General features: G+C 52.9%; 1 protein-coding gene across 1 annotated transcript; it reads left to right on the top strand.

Annotated features, from left to right (window-relative positions):
* The first annotated feature begins 297 nt into the window (after positions 1-297).
* LOC122371710 (tyrosine-protein kinase hopscotch-like) lies at positions 298-19,110 on the top strand. Its single transcript, XM_043348274.1, has 19 exons — positions 298-1,465; positions 1,763-1,879; positions 2,305-2,441; positions 2,795-2,914; positions 3,132-3,289; positions 3,535-3,663; positions 3,945-4,072; positions 4,388-4,549; positions 4,971-5,143; positions 5,410-5,563; positions 5,891-6,038; positions 9,727-9,864; positions 10,994-11,133; positions 11,518-11,676; positions 12,996-13,136; positions 14,546-14,713; positions 15,120-15,289; positions 16,338-16,514; positions 17,012-19,110. The coding sequence occupies exons 1-19, from the start codon at positions 719-721 to the stop codon at positions 17,127-17,129; spliced, it is 3,384 nt and encodes a 1,127-aa protein (XP_043204209.1). The 5' UTR covers positions 298-718; the 3' UTR covers positions 17,130-19,110.

Genomic DNA, 19,110 nt, shown 5'->3' with positions numbered 1-19,110 from the left:
AGAACTTTGCAGCAGCCAGGCTGGTCGATTTTTCACACTGCACAATTTCAGGAAGTCTCTGAATTAAGAACACTTGCAAAAGATAAAAGATTGTGCTGGATGGGTTGGGTTGGTGGCTAGCTGCTCTTGCTCAGAGAATGCTGAGTTGTATCATATTTTTGGACAGTACATGAACAGAAGATTAGTAAGATATCTTGTTGAAATTTCTGTTCAGTACCTAACAAACCAAAACTAGGAGGGTATCTATATAAAATGAAAAGAGTGGTTTCACATATAATGGTGAGCCAAGCCTGAGATGATAGAAAAGCTCCTTGTGTTTGCATTTACCCTGGAGGAAGACCACTAATCTTTCCTGAGCTACCTAAATATGTAGTTAGTCAACATCATGAGTGTCACTTAATATTGCACCACAGTGTAAGGTCTGCACTGGTTTAAGGAAGCTGTGTGCCCTGCACCACACTATATGTGTCATCCTCAGCCTCTCCTTAGCTCTTCCATTCATATTTCATTCACATGTTGATAAAATTAAGAGACAAAGTGTGTAGACCACACCACCACATACAAACTCCAAGTTTAGTAACAAAACATATCTTTTCAGGTCTGATAGCTCTTGGTGTGATCACTGAGAGAACCTAAACCCCTCCTCTGAGAGGTGGCTCATCCCCTCCCCTGAGAGGTACACTCCCGCCGGTCCTGCGCACCTCTCGGTCACGCAGCGATGGACTCCATCAGCGTGGACGGCCCGTCGGCAGGCGAGTGTCAGGTACACATCCGTCTGTGCAGCAGCCGCGAGCCGCTGGTGCTCGGCGTGGCGCGTGACGAGACCGCCGAGCAGCTGACGGTGCGCGTGGCGCGACACTGCCGCATCGGGCCCGTGGCGCGCCACCTGTTCAGTCTGTGTGACGAGGAGACGCGCCTGTTCCTGGCCGGCAGTCAGCGCGTGGGGGGCGCCGTGCGCCGGTACACCTTCCTGATGCGCTTCAAGGTGGCGGACGTGGTGCGTCTGCGCGCGCTCGACCCGCACGCGTTCGACTACCTGTTCCACCAGGTGCGCGAGGCGTTCGTGATGGGCACGTTCTCCAACATCCTGCGACAAAAGGAGGACGCCCTCGGTCTGGCGGTGACTGACATGTACCGGCTGATGCGCGAGATGAACGTCCGACGAGAGGACGTCGAGAAGGACTACAAATCCTTCATCCCGCGCGACCTCGTCAAGATGCACTCGTTCTTCCTCAAATCACCGATCCGTAAGCACCTCATCAAGCTGGAGCAGGGGCCCATCAACGACGTCATGTATATCAAAGAGAAGTACGTGCAGAAGGCGCTGGAGATGTGCCCGACGTACGGAGACGAGACGTACACGGTGCAGCGCGACGAGGCGGGCGTGGTGCGCCAGTGGAAGCTGGTGGTGGACCCGTTCCACCCCACCCAGCCAGGGCTGAGGATGAAGACCGACGGCGGCGAGGTGGGTGGCAAAACCGGGGTCGGAGAGGTGCCTGGGCGCTAGACTGGTGGCATTGTAGAATATTGGCGAAAATGTATGAATGCGGAATTTGATCGAGAGTGTGCAGTTAAATCGGAACATTGCCGTCCTTCTCGGCTCTTTATTTGCTTTGTCACGGAAGCCGCGAGGATATTAATATCCACTCATGCCCTCCTTTGATTACTTTGCATTTAGCATGAAATCATGTGACCAGCTGGAAATGACCTAGCAACAGACACGTCAATTCGCTTATCCCACCTCACTCTGGCACGTTTTCAGAACTCCATCCACATATGCACCATCAGTGACATCTGCTACATCTCGCTGAGGAACGACAACAGAGTCGAGCTGGCGCGGAAAAACGGCGTACCGCAGTACTTCCGATTCGCATCAGAGGTACGTCTCGCAAATAATTTGTACTATTGCTTATCCAGCAGACTGGGCGAAATGAACGCACACCAGATAAGTGATGTGGTGAAAAGAAGTGAAAGAAGCGCTACTTATACCTATGGTGCGTTCGGAGAGGCACATTCCACGCGGAATCCGTGGAATATTCCATGCGCGCGGAATATGCGGAATATTCCCGGAGATTGGCCGTTCAGAGAGATACCCCCCCCCCCCCCCCGAACGCGGCACGGGGAATATTCCCGGAAACGGTGAATATGCCATGCTCTCCGAACGCACCGCTAAGAAGAGGATAGCCGGAAACCTCATCGGAATATTTAAAGAACGGTAAAAAAGTAAAGGCTCACCTCCGTCCCGTCTGCAGAGGTTCCCACCACACCTGAACACCAACCCACCCCGGTGTGACCCCTCTGCAGGCCGAGATGACGTCGTGTGTCAGCCTGCTGGACTCGTACTACCGGCTGATGGAGAAGTGGACCTTCTGCCTGAGCAAGGACCTGCAGCTGCCATCCCAGCTGCGCCTCAAACAGCGACGCTGCCACGGCCCCGTCGGGTAGGGCAGCGGCGAGACAGTCGCAACTGCCGACGAGGAGGCGTCGAAACGCCGCCGCTTTTATAGATCGTATTTTATTTGCATCAGCAGTGCTGAAGGATGCCATACGAGCATCCTTCAGCATGATCTCTATGACCATTGTCTGAGCGACATTTGCTATTTGAATGCTTAAGTTTGTATTTTACCTGTTTTCTTGCAAAGTGCGGGCATTCTACATTCTGTATAAGGTGTGTTCAGTTTTATGAACGGATGAGTAGGTGTTCGCTCGTGCCTAAACCTGAATGCTATAGAAGATGTTGTGCCGACATCGCAAACGACTTCTAAAAGAGCTAACTACATCTGTTCTCCTTCAGCCAGGAGTTTGCGCACCAAAAGCTGCGCGAGAAACGGAACAACGAGCCGGGGACGTACCTATTGCGGCAACACTCTGAGGAGTATGACGTCATTCTGGTGGACGTGTGCCAACCCAACTGGTCAGTAGTGGAGAGCTTTACTTTACCGTTCCTTTTCAACATTCATAGCTAAACTTGGTCCAGATGAGTCATATACCCTATTGGCCGTTTGCCTCTCATCCTGATTACAAGAGAAGCAATGTATTTTGCAATAGTGTAGGAATGGGTGATGTTTATCACCTGTTTTATCGTCGTTGAGCCAGCACCCTAACCGCCGCCTGAACCCTCCGTCGCCCAGCGAGCAGCCGCTGACGATAGCGATCGACGAGACCGCTGGCGGCGGGTTCCGGTGTCCTGGCGAGGAGGAGGAGCACGCCTCCATCCAGGAGCTGCTCGCCCAGTTCTCCACCGACCACCTGGTCCAGTTCAAAGAGTGCCTGCCGCCATCAGAACACGGTACGGGTACAGATGGGCCTCTGTCGCAGAGGAATAAATGATAATCGAGGGGATAAATGATAATCGAGGGGATGTATAATTGACATTATTTGAAGCAACATTTCGGCAGGAAAATTAGAGGAGGTAAAATTAGACTCAAGCTTTGATAGTGTGCTATTAGGTTGCCTCAAACATGTTATTTTATTTATTTATTTATTTATTTATTGTTGTTGTTCCCTTAATCAGGCGTGCATTTTTTTTTTCAGACGAGAGCCCCCTACGGTTATGTCGAGACCTTAGCTCAGACGAGGAGGCGGCCAGGCTAAAAAGCAAACAGAAAATGGGAAACGACCAGCCTCTGTGCATACCGGCCAACTCGCTCAAACTATACACAGGTCAGTGTCGGATCGCTGGACAACGGGGCGCCCCGATGAAAGGGTTTATAATGAGGGGATTGGGTTTTTCGGTCTTTTGTCAGCTCAATCAAGTGCTGAACGCTGCTGGCTTACTTTTATATAGACCATGTGATCACTGATCAGTCATGCGAAAATAAATGGCGAATGGTTCTAGCCGGTAGCCCTCTACCTCATGTTTTATGACTACTGCCTTACGGTCCCGAATTGGCTGCACCACTAACCTGGGAACTGACCTCTCCGGCTCGCCTGTCCGCCTGCAGGCCGGGCCGCCGAGGTGTACGGCCGCTACACGGTGGTTCAGCGCGCTCAGTGGCACACTAGTTCGGGCACTACCCGCCAGGTGGCAGTCAAACGGCTACAGCAGCACCTCACCAAGGAGCACCTGCAGGTAGGGAGGACAGATGGGCGGTACGTGACCATTATGGAACGCTTAAACCCGGTATGTAACCCGTACTTAGGTATTGGTGAGATGGGATGTCGATATTTCGGCACGCAATTTCTGCAAATGCGATCATTTTCCGCAAGATTATAGTGTTTTGCGAGCAGACCAATATCTTTTTCCATAGCCACTACGATACTGCAGATATGTTTGCATCCAGTACCTCCACCTCTCCCCGAACAATGGTTTACTGAATTCATGCTCTTCGTGCTAAGCATTCTATTCGCACCCCAACCCCCTGCCCCCTACCGCCGCCGTCGTCAGGACTTTATCGACTCGGTGAGCGCAGCGCTGCAGTGGACCTGTGACGCCGTGGTGCAGTTCCGCGGCGTGTGCCTCACGCAGGCCGTCTCACTCGTCATGGACTGGTACCCGCTCGGTCCGCTCGACTCCTACCTGGCAGAGAACAAACACACACTCATGGAGGTGAGCTGGGCGGATGGAGATAGTGCGGAGCGAGCAGCGCTGTAGAGACTAGTTTCGTGTAGATAGTGTGCGGTGTAGTGTACATATAGTGTGTAGTGTAGTGTAGTGTAGTGTAGAGGTGCGAAAGATTGATGGTGAGAGGCGAGAGCTGATTACCTACGTGGTTTGTTACATCAGTTTTGTTGTTGAAAGAAATGAATCACAGAGTTTCGAATTGGACGGAATTACGGACATTACGGACAATTATTTTAGTTGCCTCTGCTCTAATCATGATCACGGTGATACATGTGCTCGGCATTTTTTACAGATAAGGTGTCTACTTCTAGTTAACGTTATGTGCGTGGCTCAAAAAGCAAATCGCTAGATTGGTATCATTCCCATTCCATCATACTCACCTCCGCACCTCCCGCTGCCGTTTCAGGTTGATCTGGTGGAGGCCGGCACCTACCTGGCCAAGGCGCTCTGGTACCTCGACGAACAGGGCGTCACCCACGGCAAACTGCGCTGCCGAAACGTGCTGGTGTCGTCCCGGGCCGAGAACAAGTTCCACGTGCGCCTGGCCGACCCCGGCCTGCGGCTCTACACACAGAACGAGTGAGACAGCTCACGGGGGGGGGGGGAGGGGGCAGTGATTGGGGTTGAACTGGGAAGACATGTGTCAGTGGGGTAAAGAAATGAAAGTGCGGGATGAATTTTGAGCGTTTATTTGTTAGCTCTGCTGTTTACGAGGCATTGATGAAATATATAAAAGATAGCTACGTGACATAATGCATATCAACAAGTTATGATTTGTCAGACTGTGAACCCATGTTTGTGTTCGCCATGTCTTGTCAACTCTTCCATTGTCCGCTGTGTTTCAGTCTCCACTGGGTACCTGTAGAGTACTTTGACCAGCTGCAATCGGTGGCCTACTCCTCGGCAGCGGACGTGTGGTCGTATGGCACCACGCTGTGGGAGATATTCTCCTACGGACAGACGCCGCTAGAGGGAGAGGACCTCGACATGGCCAAACAGGTGGGCCGCGGGACCTCAGAGGACAGCGAGAGAGGGCTGTGGAGTGGTGTATATCGGTGGCGGTTTGATAGGACTGGTAATCTAAACATGTGACGACCATTTGAGGTTGAAGTTGAGGAAAGTTAATCACTGTTTCTTTTTTATGATTTTCAGTTTCAGATAATTAAGTACGCCCCACCGCTAGAGACGGCCGTCTTGTATCTCTTCGAAGGTGACCACCGACATTTAACTTGTCTCTGGTTACTCTCGGGCATGTGTTTCCGTACCGTACCTTGCCTTCACTGCTCCAGTTCCTGCATGCACTGACGCTTCCCCTCCCACCCCCAGTTATACCAGCGCGGCGGCCGGCTGCCGCCGCCCAACGGCTGTCCCCGCGACATCTACCGACTCATGTGCGACTGCTGGCACCACATGCCGCACAACCGAAAAACGCCACAGGCCATCATGCGTGACATCAACCAGATCCTCTACAACGGTGAGTACGGCCGGCGGGTGGGTCTGAGAGAAGGGAGCGAGTGCGGGAGACGATGTCTGCAGTGGTGTACTCACAGGTGGTCGGTGGGGCGTTCGTAGGATTTTGCGCTGATGCTACGAGATTGTTGGAGAAATCTGATTCAGCTAGATTGTAGTATATTCGGTAACGTTCTGAGAGAACGTCATTTACCGACCAGCTGTTGAACTGGCCGTTCTGACTCCACCTGGGCGTTACAAATCCGGGAGCCCGGATCACCGATAGCGTGCCCTCGCGTCTGAGCCGTACCGCCATTCAGCGGTGACGGCGCTTCCCGTTCAGTGAATTCTGTTTGCCGGACGCTCCGTGCCCGCTGCCGCCGGCTATCGTGAAGTATTCCGTTTAATCAGGCCGGCGCAGACCGGGCGGCCTCCCCGGGGTCACCGGCGACGCTGGACGGATCGGGGCCGGTGCGCGGGTCGCCTATCGGTCCCGGCAGAGGCTGGCAGCTCTCTGATCTGCTGATTGGGAGCGGGCCGTAATTAGCGGCTCTCTGGGCGGCTGTAATGACCTGCTGCTCAGAGAGGCGACTCAAACGGGGCCGGGGGACCGGCGCGGGGCTGGGTGCCGAGCCGAGAGTGGTTTATGGAATGGAGACATTGGAGGGGCCATTGTGAACCTTGGTTTTGATCCGTGGCATTACCGTCTTTCTAGTTTAAATAAGCACCAGCTATCAATAAGCGGCCCATTATGATTCCATCTTGAGAGCGTTTTAATGGGCTCTAGAAATTAATATCTCCCGAAGGCAATTTGGTGTGATCGGATCTTTACGACTCGACGAGAGATTGAAATAATCGAAAAAAGTAATACCGGGTCGGACGCTATCGATGGTCGTAACGTTGGCCAGCACTAAGATCGTCTGCAACAATGCCGCTCTCCGCACAAGTTTGTCTTTCAGCTGCATCCCTACCGCAGCACTTAGCGTAACCCGAGTTTATTTCCGAATTTAAATCTCCGCCAGTCCTGAAATCCCCCGGTGCCGAGCGTTTCCCGTTGATCCGTATTGACATTGGCGCGGTGGCCGTGTGCCCAGCGGCAGAAGTTCTGGTTGGTTGGCGCGGCCGGTCCAAGTTTGGCCGGTCGCTCCCACTGGTCACGCACATCCCTATACGGATGCTGGTCGCAGTGACTCAGAAAGCCGGGCCGTAGCGGTCCCCGATCTCGGTGGAACCCGAGTCCGACCGACCGACCGGTGGCTGGTTGGGTCGACCGAGCCCGACCGACCGACCGGGTGGTGGGTCGGGTCGACCGGCTGTGCTTATTAGGATTCAATGATGGTGAGCGGCAGCAACGGGTTCTTTGAGTAGGTAAATGAATAAGTTACGGAATTGACCACCCTCGAGGCTGGTGAACGCCTGTCGTAATTTGTCTGACTGCTGCATATTAGTACGGATTTCGTTGGGTTTTGTCATATCATTGCGGACGATTGGTCTTTTTCGTTAGGTGTCTCCAAAGTTATGTTTAGTTTTATGTTCCTTCTATGACCAATGATTTACTCACTGGTCTGACTACCTGCTGGTGTTTCCCAATGGATCAGTGCGAGTATTGATTGCAACATTCACCGTTCTACCAGAGTGGTATGGGAGGCTGCTATGCCGCAGTTGAGTCTTGGTTGTGATGATTTGCGCAATATGCGCTTCGTTTGCGATGAGATTCAGACGCCCTGGCAACATGAGAGCATACTCTTATCTTACGACACTCTGTTGCTGATTGTAACAAATCAGAAGTTTCTTGCTAGCACACTTCCCCATCCAATAAGTTTGGAATTTCTTCGCAAATGGCTTTGTTGTCGCAGGTTTTTACAGGACGAATGTGCTCTCTTGCACGTAATTCTGAACTGAGAGGACATCTGTTGCCACGATAGAGCGAAATTAAATTTGTCACTTCCTACTGAGAACTTTAGCGATGAAGGAGACTTGTACTGTCAAAGATTTGGCGGATTATTAATTTCTAAACGTGTTTTTTTTTTAACTAAGTTAAAGCGAAGTCAGCTTCGTTCGAAAACCAGAAATCGATCGGGTTTCCACACCAATTGATCCGTACAGCTTACATATAACTTATGCATGCGGTGTACCGGACCTGTGTTAAAGCACGATTTTATAAATGAAACCGTGCTATACATAGATGTGAATAGCCGTACCTACCTTTTCCTTTTTCTAAAATGAACATCAGGACAGACTTTTTGCTAGGAATAGCCAAAGCTGATCGTCATCCCACAATGAACCGGACCTAGACTGATTTCATTATGATCCCTGTCGCCCCACCCGTGTTCTTGTTCTGGTTGACCTCTGGCCAGCGCGGCGGTAACTTTGACGTCAAGTTGTCCAACGGCACGTGTTATTTTTGGTCCGATGATACCTCCGTGGGGAGATAACATGGCCTGTATCCCAGAAGGAGCGATTGGGCGAATATGATGACGGAATATTGGAAATTACTGAAGTATTTTTGAAAAGGGATTGCAAGTTTTCTGAAAGCTATGAATTATAGTGACTGGAAGTTTTATTAGGTGATTTGGCTGAAAGGATTCGTTGACGGACTCAAGAGTTTCAGTGGCGTGGTAGATTCATGTGGACGAAGGGAACACTAGAAGCTAAATACTATTTGTAGACATTCGCACTTTCTGCACTGCCACACATCACTCTAGACAACTGTGCATTGTTATCATTGTAATGTAAAATATCAATTAGTGTGTAATTGTCAGTGCTTTCGTGCGCATTATGGACTCAGCACTGTCTGTACTGCTTTGATCTACAGTGCAAAGGTTTTGCCCTTGCTAATGCCTGTTGACAATGGCTCGGAGTGGGGCGGGGCTGGGCTATTCACTGAGTGTGTACTTTCAGCGCAGCTTTCATTTAGTCTGTACAAACAGGGCTCTGAATGCCTTTGATATCTTCATATGTGTTGATTCAACAAATATGTTCACTTACAATGCCTCTTGTTTTGTCCCAGTTCAATATTTTTTATCACTCAGATATCTCGAGGAATCAATCTCCTCTCAATTTGCTGTCCCGCTCCCGGATTTAGCCTATTTCTTTTGACATCCGCGATATGTCATTTTTCTGCGTATCTGTAAGAGCGGATGCATGCCCATAGCCGTGTGAAGTCATAACGTTTCGCAGGGATTCTTAGTACCACATTTTGCTTGTGTTCAGACTTTGCTGATTGAACGCGATGTCTATTCCGAAGAAATTTTATTCGAACTACAATACCTGGCACCCGCTCACTCTACCCAGCTTATTTTTCGTATATTGCGTCCCTCCGGACCATCTGACTCACCGCCCGCCGTCCCTGTCGCGTGCGGCGCCGCCTTACGCTCAGTTTGCCCGTGACCCTGCGCGGCCGCCGGGCGGTGACTCACCTGGCCGAGTGTCGCCCCTCGGGGCGCGATTTGGGGCGGCACTTCCAGGAATCCAGCCGGTATATTGACCCGCTTCCAGGAACGGCACGGGGCGGTCAGGGGCGACGTCAGGTGGTCTGTCAAGGGGGAGGAACTGCTGCTATTTGAGACTGGCTCGGGGGAGGAAATGTCCATGCTGCGATGTACATTCGATATGATAGGATGCGCGGATGCCTGCGTTCCAGGACCCTCCCTTAGTGTGATCGCTGGACGCGCCGCTGCCACTGACGGCCCTCGTACTGTTTTGTTTTGCAGTGTTCAACGCGCGACAGGTGCACGCGTACGCCACCCTGTCCAACAGTGCGTCCGTGGACAGCGGCGAGGGTGCCGGTACCCCAGTGGACGGCACAGTGACTACCCTGGGCACCGATAACACCACAGTGTCGGCAATAGGTAGGTGAACCAACACCACAGTCACCAATCACCACTCACCAGTCACCACCCTGGGCACCGACAACACGACTGCGTCCGTTGTAGGTAGGTGGCACCAACAATATTACAGTCAACACCACTATGTTGTCGATTGATCTAAGATGGTTGAGCACTAACATCACACATGGATAGTGTTACTTTTATTCAGTGCCTGCATATATCCCTGGGCGGGGAATGCCCTTTTTTGCTGTGTGTGTGTGTTTTTTTTTTTGTGTGGAATGACGTTGACATGGCTCCATGTTTTCGCTTATGTAACGTTGTCATCGTACTTACCACGCAATGGCTTATTGTTTTCCGCTCATTGTTGCCATAGGTCACTTTTTGCATCGGGGGAGGGACTCATCCGCTCAGGTTTATAAGCTACTTTGGATGTTCAATTTACTCTTCTTATTTTTTCGTCCTGCTGTTTTTTCCAATCCCACTTCTAAACCTGCTCTCTGTTGCCGAATCTACATAAAGGTCCCAGGGCGGCGGCCATTCGCCCTATTTGTGGTGATCAATGCGGTCAGCGACCTGGCCACTCTGCTCCACCCCCTCGGTCCCCCCTCGTTCGCCGCCCACACTCGCCGGCCATTGATACTCTCTGGAATGTCTCTCGGTTGCCGGGCCGTCGGCCGGTGTGTATGGGTCGTTACTGGGCAGCCGGACCTGCCACGCTGGCCGCCGGGGCCAGTCGGTCAGTGTCACTGTCCGGGATTGATGTGACTGCGGCCCGGTGTGGTTCGTGGGAGTAGGTGTAATGCAAACAGAGGTATGCGGAGGGGTTGGGGGCTGGGGACTAGGTTGGTTGTGGCTTGAATTGGATTGGGGTATGGGGATGTAAGCCGAAATTTTATGACATTTGATGGCGCTCTCTATGATTGACCTGTTCATGTTACGCCCGCTTTGTCCCGTAAAGTCATTAACGCCCTTTGTGATTGAACTGCGAGCTCTGACACCGTCCTCCGCCCCCCCCCCCCCCCCAGAGTCTGTGGCGCCCTCCATGATTGACCTCTGTGCTGTGAGTTCTGACACCGTCCTCCGCCCCTGCAGAGTCCGTGGCGCCGCCTATGATTGACCTGTGTTCTGACACCGTCCTCCGCCCCTGCAGAGTCCGTGGCGCCGCCTATGATTGACCTGCTGTCGGAGCCGTTCCCGGGCGGTGCTGACCTGGCCCGGGTCATGTCACCGGAGTCGGTCGACCCCGAGGGACGCACCAGAGACCGTCTGGTCAGCATCGGCAGGCACAAGGTCAGTACCCGGCGAGAACGTCAGTGGTCAGATGGGACACTGAAGATCCTTCTCCGTGCGTCTCGAGATGTTCTGGGCGGAATCGAAGCGCGTGATCGTAGTTTCTACATTCTAGGATCGCTGAGTTTTGGAGGATATAGCGCTGTTAAATTTATCGCTTCACAAATAATTTTCTGTGAAGTAGTTTTTTATTAAGTGATTTACCTTTTGAATGGCGGCGTGATCTTACTGCTTTACGTATTGCAACCATCGTATATTCATCAATCGAAGTCAGTTCGCTTGGTATGTTGCTGGTGTAAATGTACCGTTATGGTGGGGGCGTTGTGACGGCCCGCCCCTTCATCACCCTCCTCCTCACTGACTGCCCCCGCTCCGCTCCGTCAGCTGCTGATCCCCGGCGTGCCGACGTCTCTGGGCGGCGACTCGGCCGAGCCCGTCACCCCCATCTCGCCGCTGGATATGTTCGAGGAGGCGTGCCCGAGCTTCCCGCGCGTGCTGCAGCTCAACCAGGGGCAGGTGCAGCTCGGAGACCGACTGGGAGTGGTGAGTCAGACTGGGGCGACTCGGAGTGGTCAGGTGAGTCAGACTGGGGCGACTCTGCCCGCCGGAGATCGACTGGGAGTGGTGAGTCAGACTGGGATGACTGTCAGCTCGGAGAGCGACTGGGAGTGGTATCAGACTAGGGTGACTCTGCCCGCCGGAGGGCGACTCGGAGTGGTGAGTCAGACTGGGGCGACTCTGTCCGCCGGAGATCGACTCGGAGTGGTGAGTCAGACTGGGGCGACTGTCAGCTCGGAGACCGACTCGGAGTGGTGAGTCAGACTGGGGCGACTCTGCCCGCCGGAAGGCGACTCGGAGTGGTGAGTCAGTGGGGTGACTGTCAGCTCGGAGACCGACTCGGAGTGGTGAGTCAGACTGTGGCGACTCTGCCCGCCGGAGATCGACTCGGAGTGGTGAGTCAGACTGGGGCGACTGTCAGCTCGGAGAGGCTGGAAGACGCGCCCAGCTTGACTTGGGGAAATTTGGCTGGTAAGGGTCTGTAGCCGCCACTGGCTAGCCGTTCTTTAAGCTCCCCTGACTAGCTGACTGGGGACGCCTCTGTCACATCCGCTTGCTTCCGCTATTCCTGTTCCTAACTGCGCTAGTCATCGCCGTTTCTTTATGTCCCATCCATATTATAGTCGTATTTCATTCGTTGCAGAATGCGTTTGTACTGAAAAGGTCGGGGATTTGAGCTCACCTTTAGTCGTGTTCGTTTGAAGCTCGACCTGCGCTTTAGTGACAAATTGGCAGCGTCTGTACAGGACGTGCTGTCGGTCTTTTTCCGTACGTGCGCCGGGATAAGTAGGCAGCGTTCCCGAGATGTGAGCGCTGCCTCTGAGCTCATTACTGCCATTGAGGTACTCAATTCCAGAGTGGCCCTCAAACCTGGAGGGGCAGTGGCGGGCCTTTGACCGTGCTTTGACCGTATGATGCATGTGCAAACTGCCCATTTGTCAGGTGTGCTGGGGAATTAGTGTGTCAAGGTAAAGGTATTGCGGAGGGTCGGAATATTCATAGGAAAGTGGTTCAAATATCCCGACAACTATATGGAAGGCACATTTGTCTTAGTTTTGTGACGAGGGTCGATCATCTGCGCATTATGTCGAGTCACCTGCTAGCGAAGTTCTCTGTGAGCTATTTGTACTCCCCGAGCAGGTAAAACTGCGCCTGAAACCGGTGTCGGAAGCCCCACGGCCCACTGTCGGTCGGTGGCTGTCCCGCGCGGCGCCCCGCGGCCGGGCCTGTGTCTCACGGGCCGGGTTTCTCGCCCTTCCTTGTCACGCCACGCCCGCTGACAGCCGCCGCCGTGTCGCCGGCAGGGTTTCTACGGCGAGGTGTACAAGGCGGTGCTGACCCACCAGGACGGCACCTGGGAGACGGTGGCCGCCAAACGGCTCAAAAAGAAGGCCATCAGCACGGCCGGGCTGCAGGACCTGCAGCGCGAGATCGCCATACTCAAGGTACGCGTGCGGCTGGCGGTGCCGGGGATGGGAGTCGAGTGGCTGTATTTGTGAGATGAGTCACCTGATAATATTGGCTTATAGTATTTATATTGATTCAGCTAATAATTATCGGGCTTTATAAGCCGCTTAATTTATGTGATAGATAGCATCATTATGAGGAATGGAACTCGTTCGGTGCTGTCCTTCAGGCAAGGCTACGGAATAGTAAAGAACTTTTTTTGCACGCGTAATAAATGTACTGCATTAACTTATCGGATTCGTTCTATTCCCCGGATATATTATCTGATTTCTGCCAACACACAATCCAGTGCCATTACATCAAATAGTGGTTGTCAGGGTTTGGATTACAGATATTGACAGACGTTGCTGCCACCGGCTTTATTCCCTCAAAATTAGATGGCAGCTCATCTTTGAGCAGTTCATTGAGCTTATTTCTTGGATCCGGGTGGGGAATCAGAACAGTAGATTATAGTGACGGATGGCATACAGATTCCGGATAGCTGACGTCCAGGAGACATATGCATCATGGTGCTTAACCGGCATATAACCTCGCCCCGAGGGGTTAAATACCGTTCCTAACCGGACCACAGACGCGGACGGCAGCAGGTATTTAACTATTTTAGATGTGTCCGGTGAAAAGTAGGGTCAGATTTTCATCTTACCAATTTTGTTTACCGCAGTAAAAAAAAAAAAAAACGTTTTACACGTCGTTTTAGCGATATCATGCAGTCTATTTCATACTCGGGGGATGCCCTACTACCCACTGTCCATTCAACTGACTGAGACCGGCTTCAACTGCACCCCGATCAGGTGGTGGTGGCCCAAAGTTCGCTGCCGCCCAGCGGTCGACCGCTGTGTTAACTTGGTCCATTTGTGGCGCCGACTCGCTGACTGGTCTCCGTCGGCCGGGCCGGGCTCTACCTAACCTGGTCCGGCCGGGGAGGTGTCACCGCGTGGTCACTGGGGTTACTCCGCCGGGCCGGGGGCGTCCGAAGTTGGTCTCAGGCCGTCACTCTCGGCGCCTGGCGGCTGATTGATCATGTAGGAGGGAAAGTTTGACGGCTAATGGCCGCCGCTACCTGTACCGAGCCGTGGACTGTGTCCGGAGGCTGGCCGTCTCAGGGCGGTACCCTGCGTCCTCTCTCAGTTGACCGGGGCATGCAGCAGTCACGTCCTACCCCACGCCTATGAAGGGTGGGTGTGACGTGGGGAGTTGTGGTGCAGAACGAGCCTACTAGACAATGAGACGGGCAGAACGTTCTAGACAGCGCTGTCAGTATTATACCGTAGCCACTGATGCTTAGTTATTCATTTTGTTCACGCTGTAAGGAACTCCCTCCATCCCTTTCTCCCTGCATTTCCACAACTTTCACCACAAGTACGACTGACCCCCCCCCCCCCTCCAGGACCTGGACCACGAGAACGTGGTCAAGATGCGCGGCATCGTGGACGAGCCGGAGCTGATGTTGGTCATGGAATACCTGCCTCCCGGCGCGCTCAGCTCCTACCTGAAGATGTACTGGGACAAACTCACCACGCACCGGCTACTTAAGTTCGCCAAGGATGTGGCCAAGGTAGGGAGGTCCGTGACTCAAGTTCGCCAAGGATGTGGCCAAGGTAGGAACTTCCGGGACCCAAGTTCGCCAAGGATGTAACCAAGGTAGGAAGTTTCGCGACCCTGAGCAGAGAGTGGACTTAAACGGGAGTCGAAGTAGAGCTAGAGTTTGAACAAGTGTGAATTCCAGGTGATCTGGTTGTTCCGTTTCCTTGAATCATTTATGTACTTTCTAACATTCATTGTCTACTCCCTTATGGATCGTCAGGCTCGGCTTAATGTGTTTGGGAACATTGTTAAATTTAAGTGAAACTGTAACGGGTGTTACATAACCGTTCATGTCTGAATCGATACGCTAAGTGTACGGCGCAATTGACGTTAGCTAATCGACAGCAGGCCTAACGCTCCACGAATTCTCCCGACAGGGTATGGAGTACCTGGGTGAAAAGAAGATCGTGCATCGAGATCTGGCCGCTCGGAACATCCTGGTGGCGTCGGACACACACGTCAAGATCTCCGACTTTGGGTTGGCTCAGGTGACGGGCGCCAACACCTACTACTACCTGAAGACCAACCGGGAGCTGCCCTTCAGATGGTGAGTCGACACACGCGGCCGGGTCGCGGCGCGGAGGTTAGAAACCAGGGGCTCTGGGTTAGAGAGTGAGCAAAGCGCTGCCAGGGTGCGGCTGGAAAAGTTAGATGAAACCTGCAGCTGCTGGGGCCTGGTCGGGAGATTTAGAAGGTCTATATTCTATCCCGCCCGGGAGTGTTGGACATGCGCTGCGAGCACGCGTACAGGGGTGATTGGTTTATGCTCCGGGGCGGCAGAAGCGGCTGTGCGACCGGAGGGCATTGCTCCCGTCACGTTTTGGGGAGTATTGTCTGCATCGGAGCGTACTGTGGGGGCGCCGCGGGCCGTCCGATGCTAGATTACAAGTCGGCTGTGAGTGAAACACGATACGGCCCGCGTCGCCAGGCCGCCGTATTGAAACAGTGAATACTTCTCCTCTGACATCCAGATTAATCCACGGGGAATTTATCTAACTTAGAGCCGGGTGAAACCCTAGTGATTGATGACCCCCAAACATAGCGCGAAATGTGCAGCTTCCGGCTACATCTTGAGTGGGAAGTTTATCCTGCTACTTCATTAATGTGTGTTACACAGGGAGGTAATTTGTGAGCCTCTCAGTCACTCTGACACACTGACACTGTAAACACCAGGCACTGCCCCCCCCCTCTCTCCCTCTCCTCTCTCTCTTCTCTCTCTCTCTCTCTCTCTCTCTCTCTCTCTCTCCTCTCTCTCTCTCTCTCTCTCTCTCTCTCTCTCTCTCTCTCTCTCTCTCTCTCCTCTCACTCCTCTCTCTCTCCTCTCTCTCTCCTCTCTCTCTCCTCTCCCTCTCCCTCTCCCTCTCCCTCTCCCTCTCCCTCTCCCTCTCCCTCTCCCTCTCCCTCTCCCTCTCCCTCTCCCTCTCCCTCTCCCTCTCCCTCTCCCTCTCCCTCTCCCTCTCCCTCTCCCTCTCCCTCTCCCTCTCCCTCTCCCTCTCCCTCTCCCTCTCCCTCTCCCTCCCACTCCTTTCTCCCTCTCTACCCGTACCCACCACCCATTACCGCCCTCTGACCTCCCGGCCTCCCCTCCCCACCAGGTATGCCCCGGAGAGTATCCGTTACGGCAAGTTCTCGTCTCTGTCGGACGTCTGGTCGTACGGTATCACGCTGTTTGAGATGTTCTCGGGCGGCGAGGACCCCCAGATCCCCAACTGTGACGACCAGAAGCTGCTGGAGACGCTGGACCGCGGCGTGCGGCTCTGCTGTCCCTCAGAGTGAGTCGCGGGGAGAGGGAGAGGGAGTGGTAGGGAGATGGCCAGTTGGGTGGGATGGGGAAGGGGTGGGTGATGGCCGATGGGTGTGGAACTAAGGAGATAGTGTTGTTTTGACGTGTTGAGTGAGTTGTGGTATTATGCTGGGTTTGTATTTTTGTTTATGCACGTCGTTTGTGTGTGTGCGTTGGATATTGCTTTGAGGATGCCATGCAGTTTACTGTTCATCAGCTCGACTGTAGCAGTTTTTACGTGCTTGCAATTCTTTCCGCAATCCTCGAGATAATATCAGTCACTGGACGACCAGAGTAAATCAATTTTGAACTATCGCTGGACGGCTGTTATTTGCTGCCCCGGGCGGTCTGTCCTCTGTTGCACTTATTTCCCCGTTCGTGATCCGTTGGCCATCCCGGTCCGTGCCCAGTCCGCCTGGGTCAGTCCGCTCCCGTCCCGACCCGTCCCGCGGTCCATCTTTCTGACGTCCCGTTCCGCCTCCCCAGGTGTCCGTTGGGCATCTACACGTCGCTGATGTGGCCCTGCTGGGACGAGCAGGCGCACATGCGGCCCTGCTTCTCCGACCTCGTCCACGAGTGTGCATCCCTGATGCGCGAGTACTAGAGACGGAGACGACGACAGCTTTGGAGGAGGTGAAAGCACAGAGACAGTCAGGTGCTTTTGAGGTGCTTCTGTGCTTTTGGGGTGTCTCAAAAGCACAGAGACTAGCGGGAGCAGTCAGGTTTCTGAGGGGATGAAGGAAGGCAGCGGCGGAGAGGTAGATACCCGCCTGGGAGAAGGCTGTCTAGTGTCTGACGCTGAGGGGTCGAGCTGTCCGTACTGCCATATGCTGGTGTTTTGTTCTGTGTGCTATATTGTTGGATGCCTCGAGAGCTGCTGCTTTTCGTTCCGGCGCAGTGGTGGCACTGGAATTTTGATGGAAGGAGCTGCGAACTACTCGGGCTACATATAGTCCATCGTTTCCTTTTGGTGTGGTGAACGAAGGGGCTCATTAAATGTGAGATCTGCGTGACTTGCACATGTAGTGAATTTGATGCTGACGCATTTGTGCTTTACTGGGTACTGTTGAGTGTTTTTGGCATCCATTATGCTATGGATAACGCACAGGGTTTTGCGAGAAATGTCACGTCCGCATTTCTGGATATTTTATCCGGAGGATTCAGCGCATGTGATGGACTTTGTGCGTAGATGTACGCAGCTGTCGTAATGCTGACTGGTGATGTTTTTATTGAAGCTACGCAAGTCGGTACCCAAGTTTACCATGATGCTGCTGGCATCGTAAGACCATGGTGTTGTGAACGCGGCCTAGTTAGTTGTGCATTAGTAGTGGCTGGCGGCGCTCTTGTGAACACTAACGCAGCCAGTCTTTTGACTGACGCTGAGCCTTTTATTGTGTGGATAGGGGTGTGCTGACTGCCTTGGTGATTCGCGAAGTTACTTTGTCTACTGTGATACTACGAAGTTGCCCTTCGTGTGCGACCGGATGGTTTTTGATGTGCTTCGCTGGCCTTAGTGTCGATTTGAGGGTAGCGGTGAAAGCTATGTCCACTCGATGTTGATTTATTCCTTCAATTAACTGGATGTTTTAAGTATATGAATCTCTATGTTCGTTACCCAGGCTCGTTAATGTACCGTGTTGTGCCCGTGCTACTGAATCTCTTGTCCGAACCAATGCTTACCCGGCGGTGTCCGATGATACACTCCGTCTACCCCGCTCACCGCGGCCAGCCTCGTGTCCCGCTGTGCTCAAGGTCTGTCCGAGACGCCGTCATGGCTCCACCTTCTCTGGTCTGAGGTCTGAGCGCCCGTGGCCGGCCAGCCGCCTCGTTTGTGCGCTATTTCCGTCTTAGTGCCGGGACGGTGGCCGTTCGGCGGTGGACGGGAAATGGTCCACGGTGACGGGACCGGGCGGTAAGTGCTCCGCTTTAGGGTCCGGTGTGACGCATCACTGGGAGACAGTGTGCGCCGAGCTACTGAACGTTATTTGGAAGGGGCACTGGTGGCAAAATCTTCGATCAAATGTCAGGTATTCGTATATTTGCATCTGATATGAATTAATTTGCGAGAGATATGCATGATAGATAGATGCATCTGTCTGCGTCGCCGCAAGAATAGATACACGAGTACGCGCGGGACGCTCCATATTTCCGACATGCTCTTGTAAAGCGAACGTTGAGATTATGCTGTTTGTGGTGAATGTAACCCATTTGATCACAGCTCTGTCGCATTGCAGAGGTGTACTCGTGATTGACTTTTCCTGCACGCCATAATCAATTTTGTTTACCTTTGGCTGTGTTTATATAATATTTTAGCCATCGTGTATGCATTCACACGTTCTCATTTTTATGTCGCTCAAGTCGTTTTAGTCTGATATTTATCTTTTTTCTATACTTGGCATGCATAGGTAATGTCGTTATGTAGCGTTTCCTGGAAACAAAGCTAAAGACATGATTGCTCGCACATGGCGTCGGTCTGCGCTGCGCATTGTGTGTTTTTTGCTGTGATTGGCTGTTTGCCATGCCAGGTTTGTTGTAGTCTGTCATAGTTAAGTATTTTGAGTGATTCGAGTGTGCAGGTCTCCGGA

This window comes from Amphibalanus amphitrite, unplaced genomic scaffold (assembly GCF_019059575.1).
Source record: "Amphibalanus amphitrite isolate SeventyFive unplaced genomic scaffold, NRLGWU_Aamphi_draft 001270F_arrow, whole genome shotgun sequence".
Taxonomy (NCBI): Eukaryota; Metazoa; Arthropoda; class Thecostraca; order Balanomorpha; family Balanidae; genus Amphibalanus; species Amphibalanus amphitrite.
The sequence above is the reverse complement of the archived record's forward strand: the minus strand, read 5'-3'. Positions and strand labels throughout refer to the sequence as shown.

Coding starts and splice junctions, on each gene's coding strand:
- LOC122371710 (XM_043348274.1), top strand. CDS start 719: ATGGACTCCATCAGCGTGGACGGCCCGTCGGCAGGCGAGTGTCAGGTA. Junction 1,466..1,762: donor TGAAGACCGACGGCGGCGAG/GTGGGTGGCAAA, acceptor GCACGTTTTCAG/AACTCCATCCACATATGCAC. Junction 15,290..16,337: donor CGGGAGCTGCCCTTCAGATG/GTGAGTCGACAC, acceptor CCTCCCCACCAG/GTATGCCCCGGAGAGTATCC.